The 22639-nt window shown below is 43.3% G+C and overlaps 1 protein-coding gene across 1 annotated transcript in view; it reads right to left on the bottom strand.

Annotated features, from left to right (window-relative positions):
• The window catches only part of dclk1a (doublecortin-like kinase 1a), a gene marked incomplete at both ends in the record, with an annotated part of 49117 nt that overhangs the window by 5927 nt on the left and 20551 nt on the right, over positions 1-22639 (bottom strand). Inside the window, 5 exons of the mRNA XM_083986482.1 lie at positions 277-396; positions 604-776; positions 1804-1885; positions 11862-11947; positions 20696-20803. Coding sequence (XP_083842608.1) covers positions 277-396; positions 604-776; positions 1804-1885; positions 11862-11947; positions 20696-20803 — 569 coding nt within the window. The remainder of the gene's footprint in view (positions 1-276; positions 397-603; positions 777-1803; positions 1886-11861; positions 11948-20695; positions 20804-22639) is intronic.

Genomic DNA, 22639 nt, shown 5'->3' on the forward strand with positions numbered 1-22639 from the left:
CGGGCCATAGACTGATTCTCTCGATCCCACACTGTGTGACTGGTTGTTGGAATTCATCGTTTGCTTCGAACCGGCTGAAATGTTGCTGCTCTGACTCTGTCGCTGATTTCTGCCTCAATGCTCCTCTCGGTTGCTCTCAAACTGGAGATAATGATCACTGTCATAATAGTAGCATCCATTATCCAAGTTGGGAAAAACATCTTGGCCCTGAGCAGAGCAGATGACGCACAACAACATAAAAATAAAGAATATGCAATCATTTGCTACAGTACGCACCTTGACTAGCTCCATGACTAGGTAGAGTTCACTGTAGGTGTCCATCTCCTCTATGAGCAGGACGATGTTTGGATGTTTGACCCTGCGGAGGATGGCTACCTCGTTCTGGATCATGTGCTCCTGGAACAAGAAGGAAAATGAATATTATAGCCAAGAAAAACCAACTAAAGGGAAACTTTGATATCTTAAAGAGCAGCTCAATATAAAGATAGACAGCAGTGTTTCCTGCCCTCTCTGATCCGTCCCTCTGTTGGTGTGATGGGTGTGGTCAGAGGTCATTGCCACACCCAACTAATCTTACTATGTACGTTTTTTATATTTCATTACCTTTCCTCTGCATTTGCCCTTGTTGATGATCTTCAGAGCGTACTCTCGTCCCGTGGAGTGCTCCACACATTCTCGGACCACTGCGAAGTTCCCGTCGCCCAACATGCGTCCCACCTTGTAGCGATCTGATATGTAGGACGGCACGGCTGGAACCTCGTCGACTAGAACCTCGGCTGCGAGGAGAAGGCAGGAGGGTTAGAGCAGTTCAGGGACACTTTACTTGGTTCGGCTCAGCGCTTTCAGACTGATACACCAAGTGCAGAGGCCATTGAGAGTCTAGTTAAAGGCCGTAGCATTGGCTGTGGCAACTGTAATGGATAATAATTAGTTGAAGCCCCTGGGACGCCATGATGGACTGGCACAGTGATTAGCTCTGTGTCCACACAGCAAGAGGAAATGAGCAGTGTGGTTAATAGACTGATAAGTGGTCGATGCTTAAATTGAACACTGAGGTAAACAACAACATCTCATTAATAAATAATATAATAAATAAATAATAAATCTTTAAAAATAGAATATAATTTCTCAAATCTCTTTAAAATATATCTAAATAGATAGGCAATATCGATATATCACTTTATATTAGCGTCAAAGCCAATGAGGGCGAGTAGCACCCCACATTTTGTCTCACTAAGTCTCAGCATATTCTCTGTAGAGTGTAATCAAGCTGACACATGAAAAAGTAAATGCGGAACCAACTGGTAAATCAAAATGTGAAGATATGCAATGAGCGTTCAGTTAAATATTAATTCGTGCATTGATTTAAGAGACTCGAGGAGGTCCTCATAAAATCTAAGATAAATGCCACATGAGGTTAAGAGCTCCCTGACTCAAAGAGATTAGTTACATTTTTGGTTGTTGTTTTTTTTTAAGCACAGTGGAATTAGTGACTACTTTCCAATATATGCAACATAAATGGCCGTCTGTTCATTGTTCCCAGTGAGATTTATGGAGTGAGAGGGGTGAGGAGAGACACCAGCGAGGGAGAAGGGGAGAGGTGTGAGACGACGGCGTGCTGAGAACAGGATGTACAAACTGGAAATACACAGAGATGGGAGTGTGAGAGAGAGAGAGAGAGAGAGGGAGAGAGACATCAAAGGTCATGAACATGATTCAGACACGCATGATATTTGCAAGTACATTAGTACATCCCCTGTGTCCGCTGATGGTACGTTCTCGTAACAAAAAAACTTTCCTCACCTTCAGGAATGAGTGCATCCCCATCCTCCACTGAGCTGGAAACTTTAGCGGAAGACAGAGAGGTGGAAGAACCCTGCGACCCCTGAGGAGAGGGGAGAGGGGGGGGGAAGGGGAATGAAATTAGTTTAAACGGCTGCGATGCCCAGAATAGTTTGTAATCCAACTTGCACCCAGCAGAATACAATAAAACAGTCCCTTCTGCTACAATCCCAGCTGAGGCAAATACAGGCGTCCAAAAATAGGCAAAGGGACATTGTGCATCTCATCCCGAGAACATCCTCATGTCTCTCTTTGTGTTTGCATGTCTGTCTGTTGTATTGTGCTGCCTGTGGTGTGTGTGTGTGTGCACTGTGCCCATGAAAACAGCCAAAACAGATTTACTTAAGCTACTAAGCTGAATATAAAACCAGTTTCTTATCCAGCAAACCACCTGTGTGTGTGTATGTATTGAACACACAAGTGCAGACAGACTCTCAATCAGCTCCTCTCCATTCACAGATCTTGAAGTAATTCCTGTCTAATTGCACCTTCCTCTCACTCCTCACTACTATCTGTAATAAAAACATAAAAATACAGGTTTGGGTGACACTAATAAAGGCGGATGAATACTACCTTTCATCTGGCTGGTAAGTGGGAGGTCATTAGGAGGAAAGAGAGCGGCTGAGATGCGGCGTCTGCATCTATCTAAAGACAAAAACTCATTACACCCTCCTCCTCGTAACCCTCTGTCTGGTTGTCATGGAAGCAACAAGGATGGGGAGCAAGGCTCTAGTCGGGACTGTAAATGAGAATCCACCCATTTCCTTTCCTCCAAAACTTGTTGATGGTTTTCACATTCTTTTTACTACAATTTGATGCTGCTCCATTCGTCTCTTTGTTTGTAATAGGCTATTCCTCCGTTTTTCTCTCCCTCCTCTGCTGAAACCCTCCTCTCCTGCCTCACAGTGAAGGACCTCTGGGGTTTGGAGGTTTCTAACACTCGAGTCGCAACAAAAATCCCACAGGTGCATGTGGCATATGTAGCCACAGTTTTTTAAATAAAAGCACGGCCCCTTGGCAGATGTGAATTATTAACAAGTGCAGTTTGCTCTGTAAATAGTCTGCTCTATCTACTGTATGTGAGATGCGTGAGCTGCTCTCCATGTGAGAGCTTATTAGCTTATTAAACTATATGATACATTTTCCTCCATCTCCCATCATTGTTGTGCTGGTTGAGCCATATGGTTGTATATGGGATGACATCCCATGCATAAATGAAACTTTTGACATATTATGTCGCTATATCAAGAGTGATGGTGTAATAAATGTGAGTGTATGTTGACACTCTAGAAAGTGGACTCAGACTTTTGGAACCCACGGTATATGATATTATGCATGTGCACATACTGACAGGATGGATAAACTGTATATAAAATTAACATTTGTCTACAATATACAGCAAATGTGTATGGACTAGACATACAATGTGTACATATGAGATTGTTTAAAATTTAAATAGGTTATGTGAATGTTAGTATCATTTCACGTGTGCTTTTATTGTATTATGTACATGTGCATAAATTGCACTCCCACATGGAATATTAATTAATAGGGGCTGCTTAGAGAAGATACTGCCAAAGTAATGGAGGCCGGCCACAATTATTTTAGCATTACATTATTTTGCTATGATAAATGTTTACAACTCTTCTCCTGTTCTGATTCAGTTAGTTTTCAGGGACATATAATTAAAAAAAAAACATAACATCTAGGCCTGTAGATTATGAAATTATTTTCCAGGAAATAAAAGTGTTTCTCTTTTGTTTGAGTTCATTTCTTTCACCCCGGCCTCATGTGTCCTGTGGTGTCCAGTGGGACTGTGGTGCAGCCCGGAGAGCTGCGGCTGTCAGAGAGGGAAAAGGCCACCCATCATGATGACTTAGATGTGAAAACTATTTACAGAGCTGAGCTGCCCTATATCTCTGCCCAAGTAGCTGTCAGCTCTTTTTACTCATCTCTGCTGCTGTGACCTAAAGCCACCCAGGTGAGTGTAGCCGTGAGTCAGGCTGAATTTGGTTTATGTAATGTTGTTTTTGGTCGGGCACTCATCCCGGAACAAGCAGACCGACTTAATGCCCATAAAGCCGATGACCCTCCTGCGCTCAGTCGCCAAAACATCCTTCTCCTGCACTTTTATGTTCTCATTCCTGACTCATATATTTACTTTACTCTTGTGCCCTTATCTCACATCCAGCCTCGTCGTCTACTCGCCTTTCTCATTTTGAACTCCCTATCTCTCCCTTCCTGCCACCGAGGGAAACAAAATGCTGTTGCTATGGAAACTGCTCACAGAAAGGAGAGAGAGAGAGAGAGAGAGGGAGAGGTAGCTTATGAGACTTCCACTGTGGAGACAGAAGCCTATATATGGCCATTTCCTGTCTGCGGGCTGGGAGGTGGATTCAACCTTCTATGAACATTGTGTCTCTTTTTTTCCTGTGTGAAAAGCTGTGAGGCAGACGGAGTGACAGACAGAGGGAGAGAGAAAGAGAGAGAGAGACAAAGAGATATAGAGGGAGAGATGGAGAGAGAGAGGAGGAAAGATGTATGGAGTCTGGTGTGGTTGATATTGATCACTGGACTTGGCAGGAACTGTCTTGTTATTGTTAGACCATCCCGCTTTCGCCCTGTTGCACAATACGACACACACTATTTCTAGCTCCACATCTCTACACTTTTGCTCTGGCTATGACTCACTAAAAAAAACGCACTAAAAAACACAACTGACAAACCTTTTACATCATGGCTGCAGCCACTGCTCTTCAAAACCCGCAAGGGCAACGCTTCGCGGCTGAATGCTGATCAGCGCATAAGTAGGAATTAAACAGGATGTCCATGATTGACCTTAAATGTGGAGCATCATCTCAGAAGCAGATGTGTGGCAGCAGAGCCACTGATTTATGCTGCGTTAGAAAAAGGGAGTCTGTCAGCTGTGGAATGTGTCGCTGGAAATGCACCACACATTTACATAAGCAACTTAAGAGTAATGCCAGCCGCGTCCTCGATGCCCCCGGTTGAATCAGATTACGGCGCACACATCCTAAAGCCGTCTTTCTCTCCGTCCCTTAAGCTGGAGGAGCCAAACCTCGTCCTCCTCCGGCGGCATTTTCTTGTCACTTTCACTGTCGTGCAATATCCAGCAAAAGCAGGATTTATTGGTGTTTGCTTCAGCGGGAAAAATGTAATAAGATTTGATAGAAATGGAGTACTTTGTTTTGTCCCAAGCTCCTACTACTGTCCGTCTCTCGTAAGACCACAAGGTACGGGGAGGTAATATTTCTTGGCTCTTATTTTGTTGTCTAGACAGACAGGAAAAATAATCTATTTGACTCTCATCTAAAGCGATCAACGCGGTTTGGGGGATTCGGTCTTTAAGATCTGCCAGTTGGGCACGTGGGAAAGTTTTCTAATCACGGTCCTTATGGACTGCAATCCTGGGAAATCACAGGAACGTGATTAAATACTTCAGGGGAAATTAAAAAGGGGGAAGGAGCCTTGAGCTGCCTCATCCACAAACACAGTCCAGAACAGAAGTGGGACAGTGGGGACGGTGGGGACATGAATAAACCTCTGGGACTGAGTTTGGGTTGTTGTCTCTGCTGCTAAATGCACAAGTTAAGTTAAGTTACATTAAGACAATAATCATCATCACCATCATCATCATCATTATCATCACAATCATCCACCATCCACTGAAAATGATCTGTTAGTTCTTGTATGTGATAAACAACTGTTAATGAACACAAATGAAGAGCATGAGAATAATAACAATCATGATAATAAAAAAAAGCACAAAAGTAAAATGAAATGACAATGAATTTAATGACATCAACAAAAGGAAATGAATACATGAATCAAAGAAAGATACAAACGGAAACAAATGAGCCGTGAAGAGCTGGCAGCCTCACATCAGAAAATTGCGCAGATGACGGACCAGATTATCAAACAAAACACAATTTACCACGGACAATTGTCGTATTTACATATCTTTCATGTAGCAGCGCGAACAAAAATGTGAAGTTATCAATATTTAGATAGAATAGAATAGAATAGAGAATACTTTATTCATCCCTAGCAGGGAAATTCAAGTTAAGATAAGGATGTGACGTGAATATGAGCTGCTTTGTAATTATTTCTGAACAAGTTAAATGTTCAAGAAAAAAAAAATGTTACGCTTTAGAAATTGCAGCCTTTGATGCACTCCCCCCCCCCCCCCCCCCTCCTTCCCTCCCCCCTTATTTCCTCATGTGCTGCAGCCAGTCTTTGTGGCAGTGGTCACAGGAAAAAAAAAAAAGAAACAAGTCATCTAATGACGTCAACACAACATGAAATAGGAAATATAATACAGACAAATAACAAATACAGTCCTTAGTAACAACACACACACTCACATGGATGAGATGAGATGCTAATTAACAAGTTCATAACACAAACACACACACACATATTCCTCTCTTGCGCTCACACTCACACATAATTCATTATGAATCACCCGACACAAAATATAGACAGTAATAATGAGATGGAGCATGCAATTCAATGGACTGTGCACATGAATGACTCAATGGTGAGAGGTGACAGATACTACGGTTGGCGATTAGCACTTCCTTTTGTCTCATTCACTCACACAAACAGTCGCCTGACTGTGTCACAGTTGGGACACTGGAGCCTATGGGCTCTACTTTGGTAGACTAGGTGCAGGCGAGGCGCATCTGCCCTGCGCCTCGCCTTCGCTTCGCCAACGGGGAGTGGCCAGGAGCAGATTGCGATTTTGCTTCGAGACGCAGCGGAGCGCATCCCGCCTACTTCCCTCCCACCGGCGCAAATGGCATAGAGGGTGGAGAGAAGGCGTGGAGTGGGTTTGACACAGCCGAGTCAGATCTTCACCAATCAAATGAGCTCCTCTCCTCACCTTTAAATCCGCCGCGCGCGCAAGGCGGACGTTTGATTTCACCGTGGAAGAGAAGATTTGAATCAGCACATACAGATTACAGCATACACATTCAGCACATCTACAGTATATCGATTGTCCCGTCACACTGATGACAGATCAAAGGCTGCACAGATGAAAGATGAGGATGGATTACTGCTGTGTTGACACTACACGATTATCTGCTATATTTATGTATTTACTTATTGATTTATTGAGCCGCATCGTCACGCGACCATAACAAATAAAACTGAAAACAAATAAACTATCATTTCTCACAGCAAACCACAATCAGCCTGGCATAGTGCTCATAGTGAGCAGATATTAACATCTCCCCTCTCAGGTAAATTCTAAAGAAAAAAGAAAAAGAGAGACGCTCCGCGATGCATCCATTACGCACAGCTGTTTGTGCACACGTGTTTAAATATAGGTTACTAAATATGAGTGTCTTTATTAATGGAAAAGGGGTGTGTGTGTTTTGTTTTTTTTTGTTTTTTTACTGGGCAACAGCTCTCAATCTGTCAGAGCAAGTGAGACGGGAGGAAACTGATGTTCTGGTCCGGTCCAAGCTGGCAGTGTCAGGTCACGCGAACAGACCTCACGGGCTGATGGTGCAAAAGTAGTCTGGGAGGGAGGAGGTTATGATGTTTGCTCTGACAGATTGCTGTTGCCCAGTAAAAAAAAAAAAAAAAAAACACACACACAGCCCTTTTCCATTAATAAAGACACTCATATTTAGTAACCTATATTTAAACAAGTGTGCACAGATCACAACATAACAAACAGCTGGGCGTAACGAGGCATCGCGGAGCGTCTCTCTTTTTCTTTTTTCTTTAGAATTTACCTGAGATGGAGATGTTAATATCTGCTCACTATGGTGCCGAGGCTGATTGTGGTTTGCTGTGAGAGATGATAGTTTATTTGTTTTCAGTTGTATTTGTTATGGTCGCGTGACGATGCGGCGCTGGCCCCTAATAAATCAATAAGTAAATAAATAAATAAATAAATAAATAAATAGCTGATCATCTGCAACGGCACAGTGTGTAGTGTCAACACCTGCTCTTGGGACATCCACGGCTGTCTCAGTCCCTCCCTGGTTTCATCTGTGTTAATTCAGTCAGGCTGAGTTTCCATTACGCAAGCCTTTGATGGTCATCAGTGTGACGGGACAATCTATATAGATATAGGTGTATGTGCTGATTCAGATACAATAAATAGGGGTTATTGTGATGATGATTATTATTATTATTATTATTAATTGCATTTAAATGTGCCTGGAAGTGTGGAAATCTGCCTGTGAGGTCTTGGTGACGTGTCTGCACTGCGAGCTGGGCAGTCAAATTGCCACTGCGCTGGCTGCGCTTCGCCTTGCGCTGACATTAGACCAGGTTGGAGCTGGCGAGCTTTCGGCGCACTCTCCGCGCGGTCTATCGGCAACAAATTGTCACTGCGCCACGGCGAATCTGTCGACACCTCCCCCTGCTGCGCGACCACTCCCATCTCAGCGCACAGCAGTCCACCAATTTACCGAATCCGCTGCGCACCTTGTTGCACTGGAGGAAAATGCCACTGCGCCAGCTGCGTCAGGGCTCGCTTCGCTGCGCCCCCGTGAGTTGCGCCAAGAAATTAGGGCCCTATTTGTCCTGTCTTCACTCTGTCAGTCACTGTTCTCTGTTATTGCCCTTTTTTTGTTTTTGGTTTGTTTGTTTGTTTGAATGATTTATTTCCCTGTCTGTGTTTTTCACATCTAATGGAGCGAGCAGAGAGCGGGAGGAGCTGTGACCTTGCCGGTTCATTCAGTTCATCTGTTACATGTTTTACACCAGGCGTTGACAGAAAAACAAAATGCATCGAATTTGTCTGTCGGTTCAATAATAAATATGAATGTGAAAGGTTAGGGTGCTCTTAGGGAAGCAAGCGGCCATGAAAAGACTAGAGGAGAGAGGAAGGGGAGGGTGGGGGGTGGGTGACTTCATGAATGTAGACCATCTTTTCATGCTTGTGTAGCTAATTCATAAAAAATGGGTCATACTAGCGTGTACCAAGTGTGTAAAACTGTGCACAAATGGCGATTTCATGTATAAATGAGTTCCTCCACACGCGTGCTTCTCTGCACGCTTGCAACTGTGTGTAGATGAGGACAAGAGAAACAAGGCGGCTGAGCTAAGCTATGTCTATGTATAGTCTGCTCAGGGAAATAGGTTGTGATGGTCTGAACCGTGTGAGCAGCCTACTTCAGGCAGCAAAAGTGCCCCTAAGTGTTTAAATGCAGGGTCCGGAGAGGTGAACTATTTAAATGCAATATTCATAGTAGGTCACTGAGGCTCTGTGGCTGCTCAGGAAATGGATTTATAGGAGCTTTCAGTGCTTTATTGGCTGGAATTTCAAAAAGGATTTCAGCTATTTTTGAACTCCAGATGTTCTTTCAAGAACACAGATGGTAAAAATTCAGCCCGGGTCATTTCTTGGTGTTAATTTGGTAAGGTCGAGTTAGGATGAGAAAACTTTCCATTGCATAACAATAACAGGATTTGGGTTTGTGTAGTCGCTGCTTATTCATGCCCGTTTACACAGAGGTAACACAGAAGGAGAGAAAATGTGAAAATACAGTGTCGGGACTCGGGAACTTGGCGCCTACTTCTCAAAGAAGCTTAGAATTAATCTACAAGGGAAATGATGGAATATAATTTCTCCCTGTGAAGTTAATACTCTTTCATATGGGGAAGTGAGAGAAGCGGTGGGGGCGGGGCGGGTGAGGATGGATGGGAGCTGGGAGTGAGAGAGAAATTAGAAACTGTCAGGGAGGGAAGGAACAGAGGGAGAGAGTCACTAACAGGGCGGCTGGAGAGGGGAAGAAGCGCAGGAGAGAATTACATCGTAATATGGCCGAGGAGTGTGAAGCTGCCGAGTGGAGACGAGAGATAATGGGCCGCGAGGTTTCCTCCCTCCCTCTCTTCCTCCCCAGCCAAGCCATTGCAGGCTTAGCACGGCGTGTCAGCGAGCACAAAGCCGGGAATAATCTCCCGTTTTCGGAAATACACACTCAACTTGTTGTTGTGTAAAAACTGGAATTTAACTGCTGTACCGCCGAGGTCAGGACTGCACTACAAAGATAATTTGTGAAGGCTAATGTTTGATGAGGGAAGTGGGCGGAAGAAAGTGGAGAGGACGGGGCAGTAATTATTCTTTCCTTTTTTTCTCATTACATCTGTTTAGCTCCCCATCACCTCTCAGAACACCGACTTCTCACCATCTAACCTTGGAAACCGGGGAGGAGGAGAAAATCGCCACTTTAGACATCTACATTAACCACACCCCGTGTATTCAGCAGTTTACAATGAGATCTACAGTATGTAATGGTGACCCACTTCTATTGTTCTGAAGGCTCCGCCGTACCTCGCTCTGTTCTCGGTGACCATCCGATCCAAAGCTGATCTGCTCCCGTTGTCCCGGCCTGACCTTCATATCACATCCATACAACCACCCATCACTGATGGAGCCACCAGCCTGAGGGCCAGACTCTCCACCATCCATTAACTCTTCCTGCCGAATCAAATGTATCCGCTGAGTGCAATAAGTGACTTCTATGTGCTGTGCCGATTCTGGTGTATAGAGTGACTCATACATACTGACACACACCGCTCTTTGTGCGCATAAGTAAGTCATAACCACACTCTTCTTTGTGTCCTATTACAAAAGGAGACGTATTCTTGACTTCTCTGTCTGGTTTTTCAGTCTGTGTGCTGGAGAAAAACACACACACACACACACACACACACACACACACACACACACAGGTGGGAGCTCATATGAATGCATCCCAGGTTCACATGCTGCATACTGCTGTGTGTGTGTCTGTGAGCGTGTGAGTTGTTTGTTCATGATGGAGAAGGAGCTAAATCAGCAACAGGCTTAGGAAGCTCCTGCATGTATGTGTTTTCTCTCACGTTTCTGCATGTGAGATGGAAATGAGGGAAACTGATTAGGACTGAAGCCGTTATTGAAAGCTCGCCATCGTCACTGACGAGTTATGTGGATTAGCACATACTTTGATCTTCAACACACACACACACACGTACACACACAGACACACAACCCCCTTCGCATGAACTCTGGCTTTCTACTGTGGAATTCAAGGTTTTCCCTTTGAGTTGCATGCTCCGTCTCTGCACAGTAACAACTACCAGCTTTACAGAGAATATAGTGAGTTTGCATCTCAGATCCTTTCTCCCATGTTCTAGAACAGATGTAGTGTTTTTAACAGGTATGCTTTTTAAACTCAGACCGATAACTGAGTAGTTGAACAAAAAAATAGATAAAATAATTAAATTAACTAGTATAAAATGTGTTTCTAAATCTTTTACACAACAGGACATGTACAAAATGAGATGACTTGATACAAAAAAAAAGGAATCTTTGATCAGATCAGTATTGTCTGGGTCTTTTCTTGTGCTAACACGCAGCAAAGCACTGCCTGGTAGATAACAAGGGATGCAAACCAATTTTTTGCAGAATAAAAACAGGCTGGAAGATCAGAGGAGGCCAATCGGCAGGCTCATCTTTAGATCAGATATTGCACAAATTACTGACTTGACATATCGTGTCATCTCTAAAAGTCAGTGAAAGCATGGCTCAGCGTTGGGCTACCAAAGGCAGGTAGAGTTCTGGGTGAGGAACAAAGAGCTGCAGGTCAGCGGGAGTGGGAGTGTGACAGAATAATCAGCACGAGAAAGGGGGATTTCTTTTTTTTTCTTCTTTTTTTTGCCCTTGAAAATCTATTAACACTGGATAAAAAGTTAGAGGATCCTAACATGAGCCTGCCATTCTTGGAATCCCCAGAGCAGCACTGCGTGAGGTCAAAGGTCAACGCCCTGCCCCTTTAAGAGACAATAAAGATGTTGGGATGCTGTGGTTCCTTCGTATTCTAGCAACTCTAAGATGTGGTCGGCCTATGCTCAGTCACAGCTTTGTCCTTTTCCTGAGAACATAGAAGCAATGTGTTATAGGTTTAGTGTCACTATATGTTGAGTGTAACTATATATATGTGTCACTATGTGTGTTTGTGTCAGTGTGTTTGCCTGTGTTCTGATCTTACCCGGCGTTGGCTGAGGCTGCCCGGGCTGGTCGGGGAGGGGCTGGGAGAGTGAGGAGTGGACAGCTGACTGGCCGGCATCCCGTTCACTGGAGGGAGAGAGCCACAGAGAGAGGGAGAGAAATTGATCAGGAAGGGTGGGGTGACAGGGGTGGAGACCGGGAGAGAGAAAGAGATATTGAAATAAACGATCCTTTCGGTGCAAATAGATGTTTTCTACAGTTATATTTCCGAGTGTCTAGCAGCAGCCCACGCTTCCGCCCTCAGCATCCATCCATTCACATGAACGAGGCAGAGGAGGAGTAGGAGGACGACGATGAGAGGGGGAGCCGGAGAGAAAGGAAAAGAGCACTGAAGTCCACACTGCTCTTTTTTTTCCACTTCAGCTAAAATACAAATCCTGTTGCTCCAAAAATCTCCATGAGAAACAAGCCGGTTCGATGTGCATCTAATAATGAGAGCACAGCACGTTCCACGCTTGGAGTGCAGGCTGGGAGTCAACATCACAACACCAGGCTGTCCTCATTTAATGCACTAGTGACCTCAGCGTGGTCCACTTCTCCAGCTGCAGCAGCACAGCACAAAAAAACCCAGTGGCATCACCTCATTAAACAAGAACATTAGATAAATCAATGCTGCACATGTCAGAAATCATGTATGTGATCATGAATAAATCAATAAATCAATAATTTATATATATTAAAAAAAACGCCTGATAACATCGTTAGCCTGCAAACACCTGCAGCATGAATTTAACTGGAAACATGGGTGATGGTCTCTTGGCAACAAGGTGCAGCTTCAACTGGAGTCAACTCTATAAAACAGCAGTGATTTTACATATAAACGCTAAATAAAACGCTGAATGAGATGTAAATGAGATGCTTCATCCTCACTGAGGAGGAATCTAGAAAATATAGATCCACTGTCTGCAAATCAAATCACAACCAGGTTCCCTATTTCAAACCACTTCCCAGTTCTTTGTATTAGTATTATGATTATGATCTTCTCATCATTTTCACAATCTCCAAAGCATTTCTGCATGTAAACAATATCTCATTGTCAGCCTCCACCTATAGCAACACTGTCAGAGCCAGTGCCGGTCGCTGCAGCAGAGAAGTGAAACCTATGGGAGATGTAAGTGGTCCAACCTTCGCTGTTTTATGTTTATTCCCCTGCGGAGATCAAAGAACTTTGTGAATTATTCAAGACAAAGAAGATAAAGCCCCACGGCGGATTAAAATAGCACCGGCTGCCACGCACGGCGACTATACCGGCTCTCGTCGTACCGAACACGCCGGGGAGAGAGCAGTGAAATCGGGCTACAAGACGCTATTGTCTCAGCGTTGAATTCCTGGACGTCTCCATTGATGAAACTCGGCATCAGCGTTACGCACACAGACAGACACTCCTCCCCGGTTACACAACGGCACCGTTTAAAGCAATCTCTCTTCATATATATACCAATCCAAAAAAAAAAAAAAAAAATCACAACACGGCTAAATCAATGATATTCACAGTCAATGGAGACCAATGGAGAGTCATGGACACCGCGCGTATAGGCTACTGTCCGATAAAGGAACACATAAAGTTTGCCATTTAAAAAAGGGAAAATGACAATTACTGTTTCACATTGAAGCCCAATAAATGTTCTTATCATGGTTCCTACCTTCCACTTCCAACATGATGGAAAAACACAGTGATAATCCAGAGAGAAGAAGAAGAAGAAAGAAGAAGAGGATAAAGAGGAAGAACAGCACCTCTGTACGCGCTCCGCCCGAGTGTGATAGTAAACTGTGGTGAATGGGAGAGACGGAGCAGAGCTGTACTACACGGAGAGGCGGGGAGGATGCTTGCGCAAACTCTGACGCGCACCGGGGACGGAGAGAGGCAGAGAGAGAAGGAGCGAGGGAGAGAGAAACCAGCAGGGAAGAAGTTAAAAAAAAACATATGAATTGATATTATCGATGCCAGGAAAACTATGCAGAGGTTTCAGAATTGAACTATATGAGATATTAATGCAGAATCAGATGAATATACATGCTTTTGGAAAGAAAAAAAAAAAGCAGTGCTGCACTATATATGCTCTGCCTTCAGGGTTTTTTTCTTATTCCTGCGGTTAGTAGATGTGAGGTCATGTGGAGGTAGAATGAAGCAGAAACATCACAGGTTCTTGTTGTGGAGAAGATGAATCAAGTCTGGAGCAGGAGTTGAGAGCATGACCCTCTTAAGTTGCTTTGGACAAAATCCAAATGGTTGTAAAGTGATGGGTTCCTGCTAGATTCGTGTGGCATGGAGACAGCAGTGAGGTAGCAACTCAACCAGCCACAGAAGACGATGTGTTTCAGCTTCTCTCACACAATGGCTGCACAAGTGAGCTGTGCAAGGAGTGTACATGGAGGAGCACCTCATTGTGTGCGTGCCTGTCTCCAGCTGTGCCCTGTGCATGATGATACATAAGCTGCATATTAAATTTCACATGGTCTCATGGTGAGATATGCAGCTAAAATTAGTCTGCTGGTGGTTACCTAACAGTTTTTTTTTGTTTGTTTGTTTTTTTGCAGGTTTACTTGGACTTAACATAGCAACACCTACGAGTCAGTCAAAGTGTTTTCAATGTGGATGACAACACGCTTCTACTCTACAGCCAAGTCAACAGCTCTGTGACGTAACAGGCACTAACACCAAACACAGGTTCCTATATTCATGTTGCAAGCTGCATAACCATGCAGACAAGCTATTTAAATTTACATTTTTATTTGAAACATAAATGTGGAAACCCAGAAGATATAAAACAACCAAAAATGTCACGACCCCACGGCAGTACCTCCGCAGACCCCCTGTTGAAGACAGATGAACAAATACAAATTCATCCTGAGGGAAGCATGAAGGTCTGGACCAGATTTCATGATGACACATCTGAACCACAAATGCCATCTTCATGAGCAGTGCTGGAAGAAAACTCGCTTATCAATCACCAGAGAGAATAAAATTAATCCTCCGTGGACCAAGAATGGCTGAACAAAACTTCACAGCAATCCATCAATAGTTGTAGAGACGTCAGTCTTGGTAGAGAGCATCACAATAAGAACATGGGCTGTAAACGAAACTAAAAGCGCCAACTATGGCAAGCCACATAGGTCAAAGGAGTTTCTATTTAATATTGTCAGATTGACAAAGACAACCTAACATCATCTCGGGAATCTGAAAGCAGCATGCTGCTGTTTTTTCTTCTTCTCCATCTTTGAAAACTGTGAAACAAAGCAGCTTTCTTGGATTAATGAGCCTTGATGACCAGCCAATTACATGCTTCCCTGTCTCTTACCATATGTGCTCCAGGTCTCACACATGTATTACCACACCTTTATTTTAAGAACTATGCCCTGACATACACACGTTGTGTAGTGCAAACAGAACATATGTGGTACAAACACATGGTTCATGTGGACACAACTTAAAGAGATAGTTCAACATTTTGGCAAATTGTTCCATTGCCATAATCCCTACAGTTTTAGGAGTAGGTTCGTTACCTTTAATTGTCGGTGCGAGCTATTTTTAGAATGGCCAAGCCGCGAGCTGCTCAGGGCTACGCGTTACATTTTGAATGAATTCGCCTCGAAAACAACTCTGTCTCGTAACGTTCCGTTATTATCTCATAGCGTGGTGAATGTGCAGGTCACAACTTGTCCACAAGAGCATTTTGGAGTTGTTGGATTGTGTATTTGATGAGTTTGATGAGGGAAACCAAGAAATCCCATTAGCTTCCGTAGCGTAGCTCTGAGCAGCTCACGGCTCTGCTCCGCCGTTCTAAAAACAGCTTGCACTGACAATTAAAGGTAACAAACCTACTCCTAAAACTGTAGGGATTATGGCATTGGGCCGATTTGCCAAAATGTTGAAGTATCCCTTTTACAAATGTGTTCTTCGAGGGCAGTCAAAAGGCATTATGGGAAATTCAGCACATGAAATATGTGAGTTTAGCAGGACTACACCCCCATGACACAGTTGGGACTATAAAAGAGGCAAAACCCAATCAAAGATCTTGAAAGCAGATAAGTGGAAAGTGTTCACACAATGCTGTTTCATAAACACAAAGCTGCCTCCAGACATGTGCTTATCTTGCCTTTTGTCCAAATATCAATAAATATCAATACTGGCCTGGACGTGAATTTATTTGTCCTCACACCCTCTGTTATCTGTTGCCCTCCCCGTGCTTATCCGGCTTCAGAAAATACGCGCATTCCCCTGGTGAGCAGGTTTTTATATGAGGTGGCGAAGAAGGCTGCACACATCATCATGTGATCACGGCTGATCCTCTGGAGACACACCAGGAATTATCTGTGGGTCGGCCGCCCCGCGAGCTTTCGACGTAAAGTCTCTCCCCCCGTCACGAGGAGTTGCTCATGACAGAGCGAGGGAGAGGAGAGACCCCCAAGTCTCAGCGTGATGCTTGTTGACACCATCTGTACTTCTCTGTTAATTTTAGCTGACATGCGGCATCAGAGGAGAGCAGAGAGACAGATGGAGAGACAGGCAGAGAAACTATGTATGAGTGCAAATTGTTTTCTCACTATTATTTTGGGTCTGTAGTGTGTGTGTGTAGATGGTGAGCCAGGGGGGTTGTGAGATCATCGCAGAGTGAGGCTTCGACTTCGAGTGATGACAGCGTATGGCCCGACACGCAACAACCTGCCCACACACACACACAGTATGCATACAGAACATAATGCAACATCAGACCCTCGACGGTACGGGTGGAGTGTGTTCTCTCTCTGTTGCAGTTGGATCAGTTGATGTCACCACTGATGGCCAATCAGAGGAAAGTCAAGGTGTAATCCGTATCTTAAGGTTTCATCACTTCAAACCCATCAACATATGTTAATGCTCTCATTCATATCCCAGCCATTATTATGTGATTACTGCATAATGATGACAAAGGCCTGTGATTCACTCACTATTGAGACCCACTGCATGATTCACCTGCCGACATACAACACAGAAGCCTCTCTGTGCTCCGACGGTTTTCAATAAGAAGAACACTTTGTGCAGGGGAGCAGCCTGATGAGGTTTTTTATTATTACAGTGTTTCTGAATTGATTCAGCAGATTTCTCTGAAGGCTCATGTTCTTGAACCAGACCTGACGAGACAAAGTGTTTTGTAGAGTCATGATGAAGCAATAACACTGACTGAAATGTCTTACAATTTTTTTCATTCATCCTTTTTTTTTCAAGTTTCACTTTAAATTGTTCTATATATGTATTTTACTTCATTTGAAGTATTTCCTGTTTGTAAATGCATGATTTGAAGTTGTTTTGTCACAGTGCAGCAAATGGGCACATTAAAAGACTGTGATTAGTACATTGAGGCAAATACCTTTTGTGCATAAGATAATGCACATATTTCAGAGTTCTTTGGGCAAATACTTAAACTATTTTGGACACAAATCTCTCTATAGGCTGGGACCTTAATTTGAAGAGAAATGTGGATTTCTGAAAGTTGTATAATGAACAAGTGGAAGAATTAATTTTGTCATTGAAGTCAAGGCTGATGATGCTGGTGAAGCTGAACAGACATAAATCCTGGGAATTGGATGCACCCATGATGGTTTGGGTCACTTTGTATGTTTAATTTCATATTTGAAATGATGTAGATGAGTTTCTGTTTTCATGTTTTGGTAAAATAAAAATAAAAATTGATCAGTCAATTTGACATAAAAACAAACAGGAAAACTCAGGGGTCAGGTGAATATACTGTATTTCGTCTAACTTTGAACTCCTAATTATCTTTTGCTGTTGAAGGACTCAGCTGGGTAAAAACACACACACACACACACACACAATGGGGAGCAGATGGACACACAAAAGGAAACCAGGTGATGTTTGACAGCACATGTGTTGTGTTACATCCTCTCTCTCTGTGTGTCTCACTATCTACCTCACATCTCTGTGCAGCTCCTTCGCTCAGGATTATTAGATGGAGAGATACAGAGTTTTTTATTAAGGCCTGTGTTGGCTGGAGAAAAAATGAATATGGGACTTTGAGGCCACGCTCAGGACACCTGAAGACCTGCAGTAAGGTTTCAAACTACTGGAGTCCTTTATTGTCTTTATCTCTAAGTGTGGATGAGGAATAATGAAAAATGCACTGGTTTCTAAATATCAAAAACTGGACTGAACTTTCTGGTGTCCTCACTGCTCATTTCACTGGAAACACTTCAGATAAAAGGGTTTAGAGTGGAGATGCATTTAAATGATAACTGAATAATTAATTGAATAATGAATCAACTTTCATCTAAATGCATTATTCTGCGGGCTCAATTGATTTAAAAACTTCCATCCAATTTCTATATTCATAACTAATACTGATGTGATGTGATACTGATGGAGCGTTAAGGTGAATATATCTATCTATATCTTTTATGCTGACTGTCATTTCAGCCTTGACGTCAGAAGTCTGTGCTCACACGCAACTAGATTTACCTCTAGAGGATGATGGTTGAGTTCCAGATGTGTCCCAGATGAGATACACCTGTTAAATCTATACATCTGGGAAATATGTTGTTGTTATAAGACGTCTGTTTTTGTTCTATTTAAATCTTTACTTTCTCTTTGTACACGTAAGAGTTACTGAGAGACTAAATGTTTTGAGAAAACTGTGAAAAAAAAAAAAAAAAAAAAAAAAAAAAAACTCATCAAGATTTCCAAAATCCAAAGGTAACAAATTCTTTCTTCAGTCTGTCAAACACATGTTCAATTTAGTAGTCAATAGAGTGGCTTAAACCATCCATGTTAATGTCTATGCTTGATAAATCAATGATAAAGATCAAAATGAGGATTAATTTTATGTAGATCAGTTAGTGTATTATGTTACTGTTCAGAAAAAAACACTTTTAATAGTTCTGGTAAAATGCAACTGTTGCATAAATCATTTGGATGAGATTCTGTTTTATGTGATTTGTATTTTTTTAATGATGAAACCTCCTTATGAACATGTTGGATAAGAACAGAGCGGGCACCTGTCTGAGCCATGTGGTGCCGGCAGCAGCCAGTATCAGCTGTTATTGACTATTACCATAAAGATCAGACACACTGTCCAGGAAGGGAAGGTATAAGGCCACGGCCGCAGAAACAAAAAAGCAAACATCGCTCGTCACCTCCTCCACTCATTTGTCTCCCGGTACAAACTGATGATGTTTTTGAGGGATGCGCAGCTAAACAGTCAACAGCACCCCGGGAACACTTGGTGATGTTAAGCAGCGGGCGGAAGCAGTGAGGGGGGAGAGAAAGAGAGAGAGAGAGGAGGGGGATTATTTCTGAGAAGTGAAAACGTCGGGACGGTCTGACTCAGGGTTCCAGCGAGGGCCGAGCGTCAGTCGGCTCCGCTCTCCACTGCAGGGCCGCTCCACCGGAAGTCACAGCCATATAAGGCTGTCACCAACTATTGTGTCTATGGCTACATGCTCCTACTGTGCTATGTTTCCGTGGCAACCAAGACGAGTCAGTCTTATTTCCCCCTCTGTCTCAGACTCTTTTTCTCTCCCTCCCTCCTCTCTCTCTCTCTCTCTCTCTCACCTTCCTCCCAGACTTGCTTCAGCCGACGTGCTCAGATCAGCCTATGACTCACCCTCATAACCTTTTCCCCAAAGTTTTCCAGCCATCAGCATCCAGAACTTTCTCTTCTCACCCCAGCTGTGTCTCTGCACCTTCCTCGCCTTCTCCTTTCACATCTCAACACAAAACACATTAACAACCAGCAGTTCTCCACTCCTGCAACATCACAAAGACGCTCCGAAAACAGTAAAGTGTCTGTCTGTGCATGTTGGAGATGCTTCAACAGCAGGTGGAAAACACTTCTTTCTGTGGAGTTTCTGCATGTTGCATCACCCGGCGTCGCATCAACCCCAACCCAACGTGTCTCTCCGTGCACGCTCCAATAGCAAAAATAATAACAGCCAGACTGAAAAGTCAAGTGCTCTGTTGCATAACGGTGTTTTTTTTTGTTTTTTTCCACATGCACAAAAGCTCAAGCTGAACAATCAGGAAAAAGAACAACCTGATGTTTGTTAAAGCTCAAAAGCAGAGCAGGCACCCAGCCCTCAGCCGCCTGGAGCCAGCGTCAACGTTTGCCACACACGGAGCTGCAGTCAGCTTTTGTAATTGTTACTCTGTTGTGTTTCAGCACATCTTTTCCCCGCTTTGCTGTCACCTCCAAAAAAAGAAGAAGAAAAAAAAAAGAGGAGTTCTTGGCTTTTTTTCGAGCATCATTATCAGTCATAAACAACAAGGTTTAACGAGGCCTCGCCATTTTATTAGCATGTCAGGTGAAGAGCGGCTTGTGGGGAGCTGCAGGATTGAGTCACCAACCCCCCTTCTCTCTCCTTCCCCTCTCATCTTCATTCCGCTCCCTCTCTTTTTTTTCACCTCTCTCATCCCTGTTTGCCTTTTTCTCCACTCCCATGTGAAATCATATTCATTTGAATTCATATTCTGCATGCAATGAGACACAGCTCACAATGCACACACATTGTATGGCACATCACAGAGCTCTGATTGCATTGCAGTGGTTTGTTCATACTGTTTTCATTTGCAGTGACTCTGCAACACTGATTAAGTAATGAGCTAGAAAATGCTAAACAATCACATGGGGAAGTATAAGGATGCATATGACTCCCAACTGTGTGCATCAGGTCTGAAATGCTGCACACAAAGAAGCACCCAAACGCAAGGAGACACACGCATTCAGGGCAGTGACACCATGTCCGATTTCATTAAGCATTTAAGTCCTTGAGAGGAAGAGGAGGCAAATAGAAGAAAAAAAGAAACTTATTTTACTGTCTTACAAGAAGCAGGGGACTTGCTGCGCCGTGATTGGACGACGGTCCTCGGGGAGCTTCGGTTCAGAGAGCCAGACATCTTCCCATAGTTCACCGACTTCATCATACGACACTCTGAAAGCACAGAGACAAGACGTGGTTCAGAGAGAGACCATTTGCAAAACACCAATTCCTTCACATTAATTCACTAATCCACTCAAATAAATAAAAAAAAATAAAAAAAAGTCAGACATAGGGAAGAAAAAAAAATCCAGGGACTATACAGTGTTTAAATCCACGTGTAACAAATGAATAGCTGGAAGCAAAAGGAGGATAAAAGCTGCTGCACTCCTGCTGCTGGCACAAACACACAGGAAAGGAGGATGCACCGGAGGAGTGAATATTAAGCGTGTGCCACTGTGGTATGACCTTGTGTTTTGTGACACACACCTAAATACACACAAAAAAAAAAAAAAAAAAAACTAACAGCATAACAACTGAACATTTCAGAAACACAGTTTGCTTCTAAGCTACTGCTGTTTTTACTGTTTTGATTGATTTTGACCTTCAGTCATGCAAGAAAACACAAAAGCACTAATGTATCAACACAGCTGTAATTGGTCTTACCTTCAGGTCCCCCCCTGCAAAACTGAGCTCTGACCTTCACTGGGCTGCCTTTCCAAATGTAATTATTGTGGTGTTTCAGGAGTGACAGCTATGACTCACGGAGGTCTGATATTTCACAGACACACTGTCCTGATAAATGAGCCATGTGATATGGTATACACACACACATACACATACACATAGACACGCACATAGACACGCACATAGACACACATCCCCAAACTTTGCTCCTCTCCTGTTCATTAACCCAGCCCCATTATACCTCATTACCATTTTAGACCAGCGGGGAGGCAAAATTATACACAGTCTGGTGTGTGTGCATCTCCTTGTCTGCATGTGTGTGTGTGTGTGTGTGTGTCTGTCTGGGTCTCTATGTGTGTGTGCTTGCACGGCAGTCGTTGTGGCCCAGTGAGTAATGTACAATGCAGAGTGTTAACATGATGACAGTGTGCCAGCGCCGAGGCAGAGGCGATAATTATAGTGATGCTGAGAGGAGGTGAAGCTGTCTGCAGCTCTGACTCCGACTGTCTCGCTCCCTGTTTCCTTTGTGGCTCTGCTGCTCTCCTGTCTGTCCCTGTCTGCCTCTGTCTCTGCCTCTGTCTCTGCCTCAGGCCTCGTGCTCTCTGTGTTCCAGGACATGAGGAGGTGTCAAAGTGTGCTCTCGGTCCTCTGGGACATCGGGAAAAAATACAAAGAGTGTGTTTGTCTGTGTGTTTTGTGTTATTATCATCTCAGAACTCTGCTTATACGCATTTTGGGGACTAATCCACACAGAGGTGAATTGTTCACCCTAGGGTAAAAGTTCTGGTGAATTAAGTGATTGTATAGCCATAATTAATGTATGGATGATAATTTCAGGGTGAACAACAACAAAGTATCTGCACTTTACTTGTGTTTTTTTCTTACACTACACTTAAAAGACCAATGTTGTACTTTTGGCTTCGCTGCATCTCAATGACGAATTTGTTGTTTTGAGGCAAGACTTAAAATCAGTGGAATGAATTTCTTTTATTTTTCAAAAAGGTAAAAGACCATAAGCTGTGTTGGTTACAGGAAGGAAAACAAAACAATCACAGTCGACTCCTCCTCTGTCAGTCATGTGGAGCTCAGTTTGAACCTGACAGTGTCCTCATGATGGCTACGTCACATTAAGATGAGGCAGAATATCCTTCACCTCACCTTTAGTCCATGGTTGCATTTCTAGAAATAAAGAAAAATTCTTTTAGTTTTGCATGTCTGATGTGTTTACCTGAACCACACCTCATCACTGCCTAGAAAGAGACAACATCCAACTTTAGAAAGTCAACATTGGTGTAATATTAGATACATGTTTCATTAGACAGC

The sequence above is a fragment of the Trachurus trachurus genome (genome assembly GCF_905171665.1).
Source record: "Trachurus trachurus genome assembly, chromosome: 14".
Classification (NCBI taxonomy): Eukaryota; Metazoa; Chordata; class Actinopteri; order Carangiformes; family Carangidae; genus Trachurus; species Trachurus trachurus.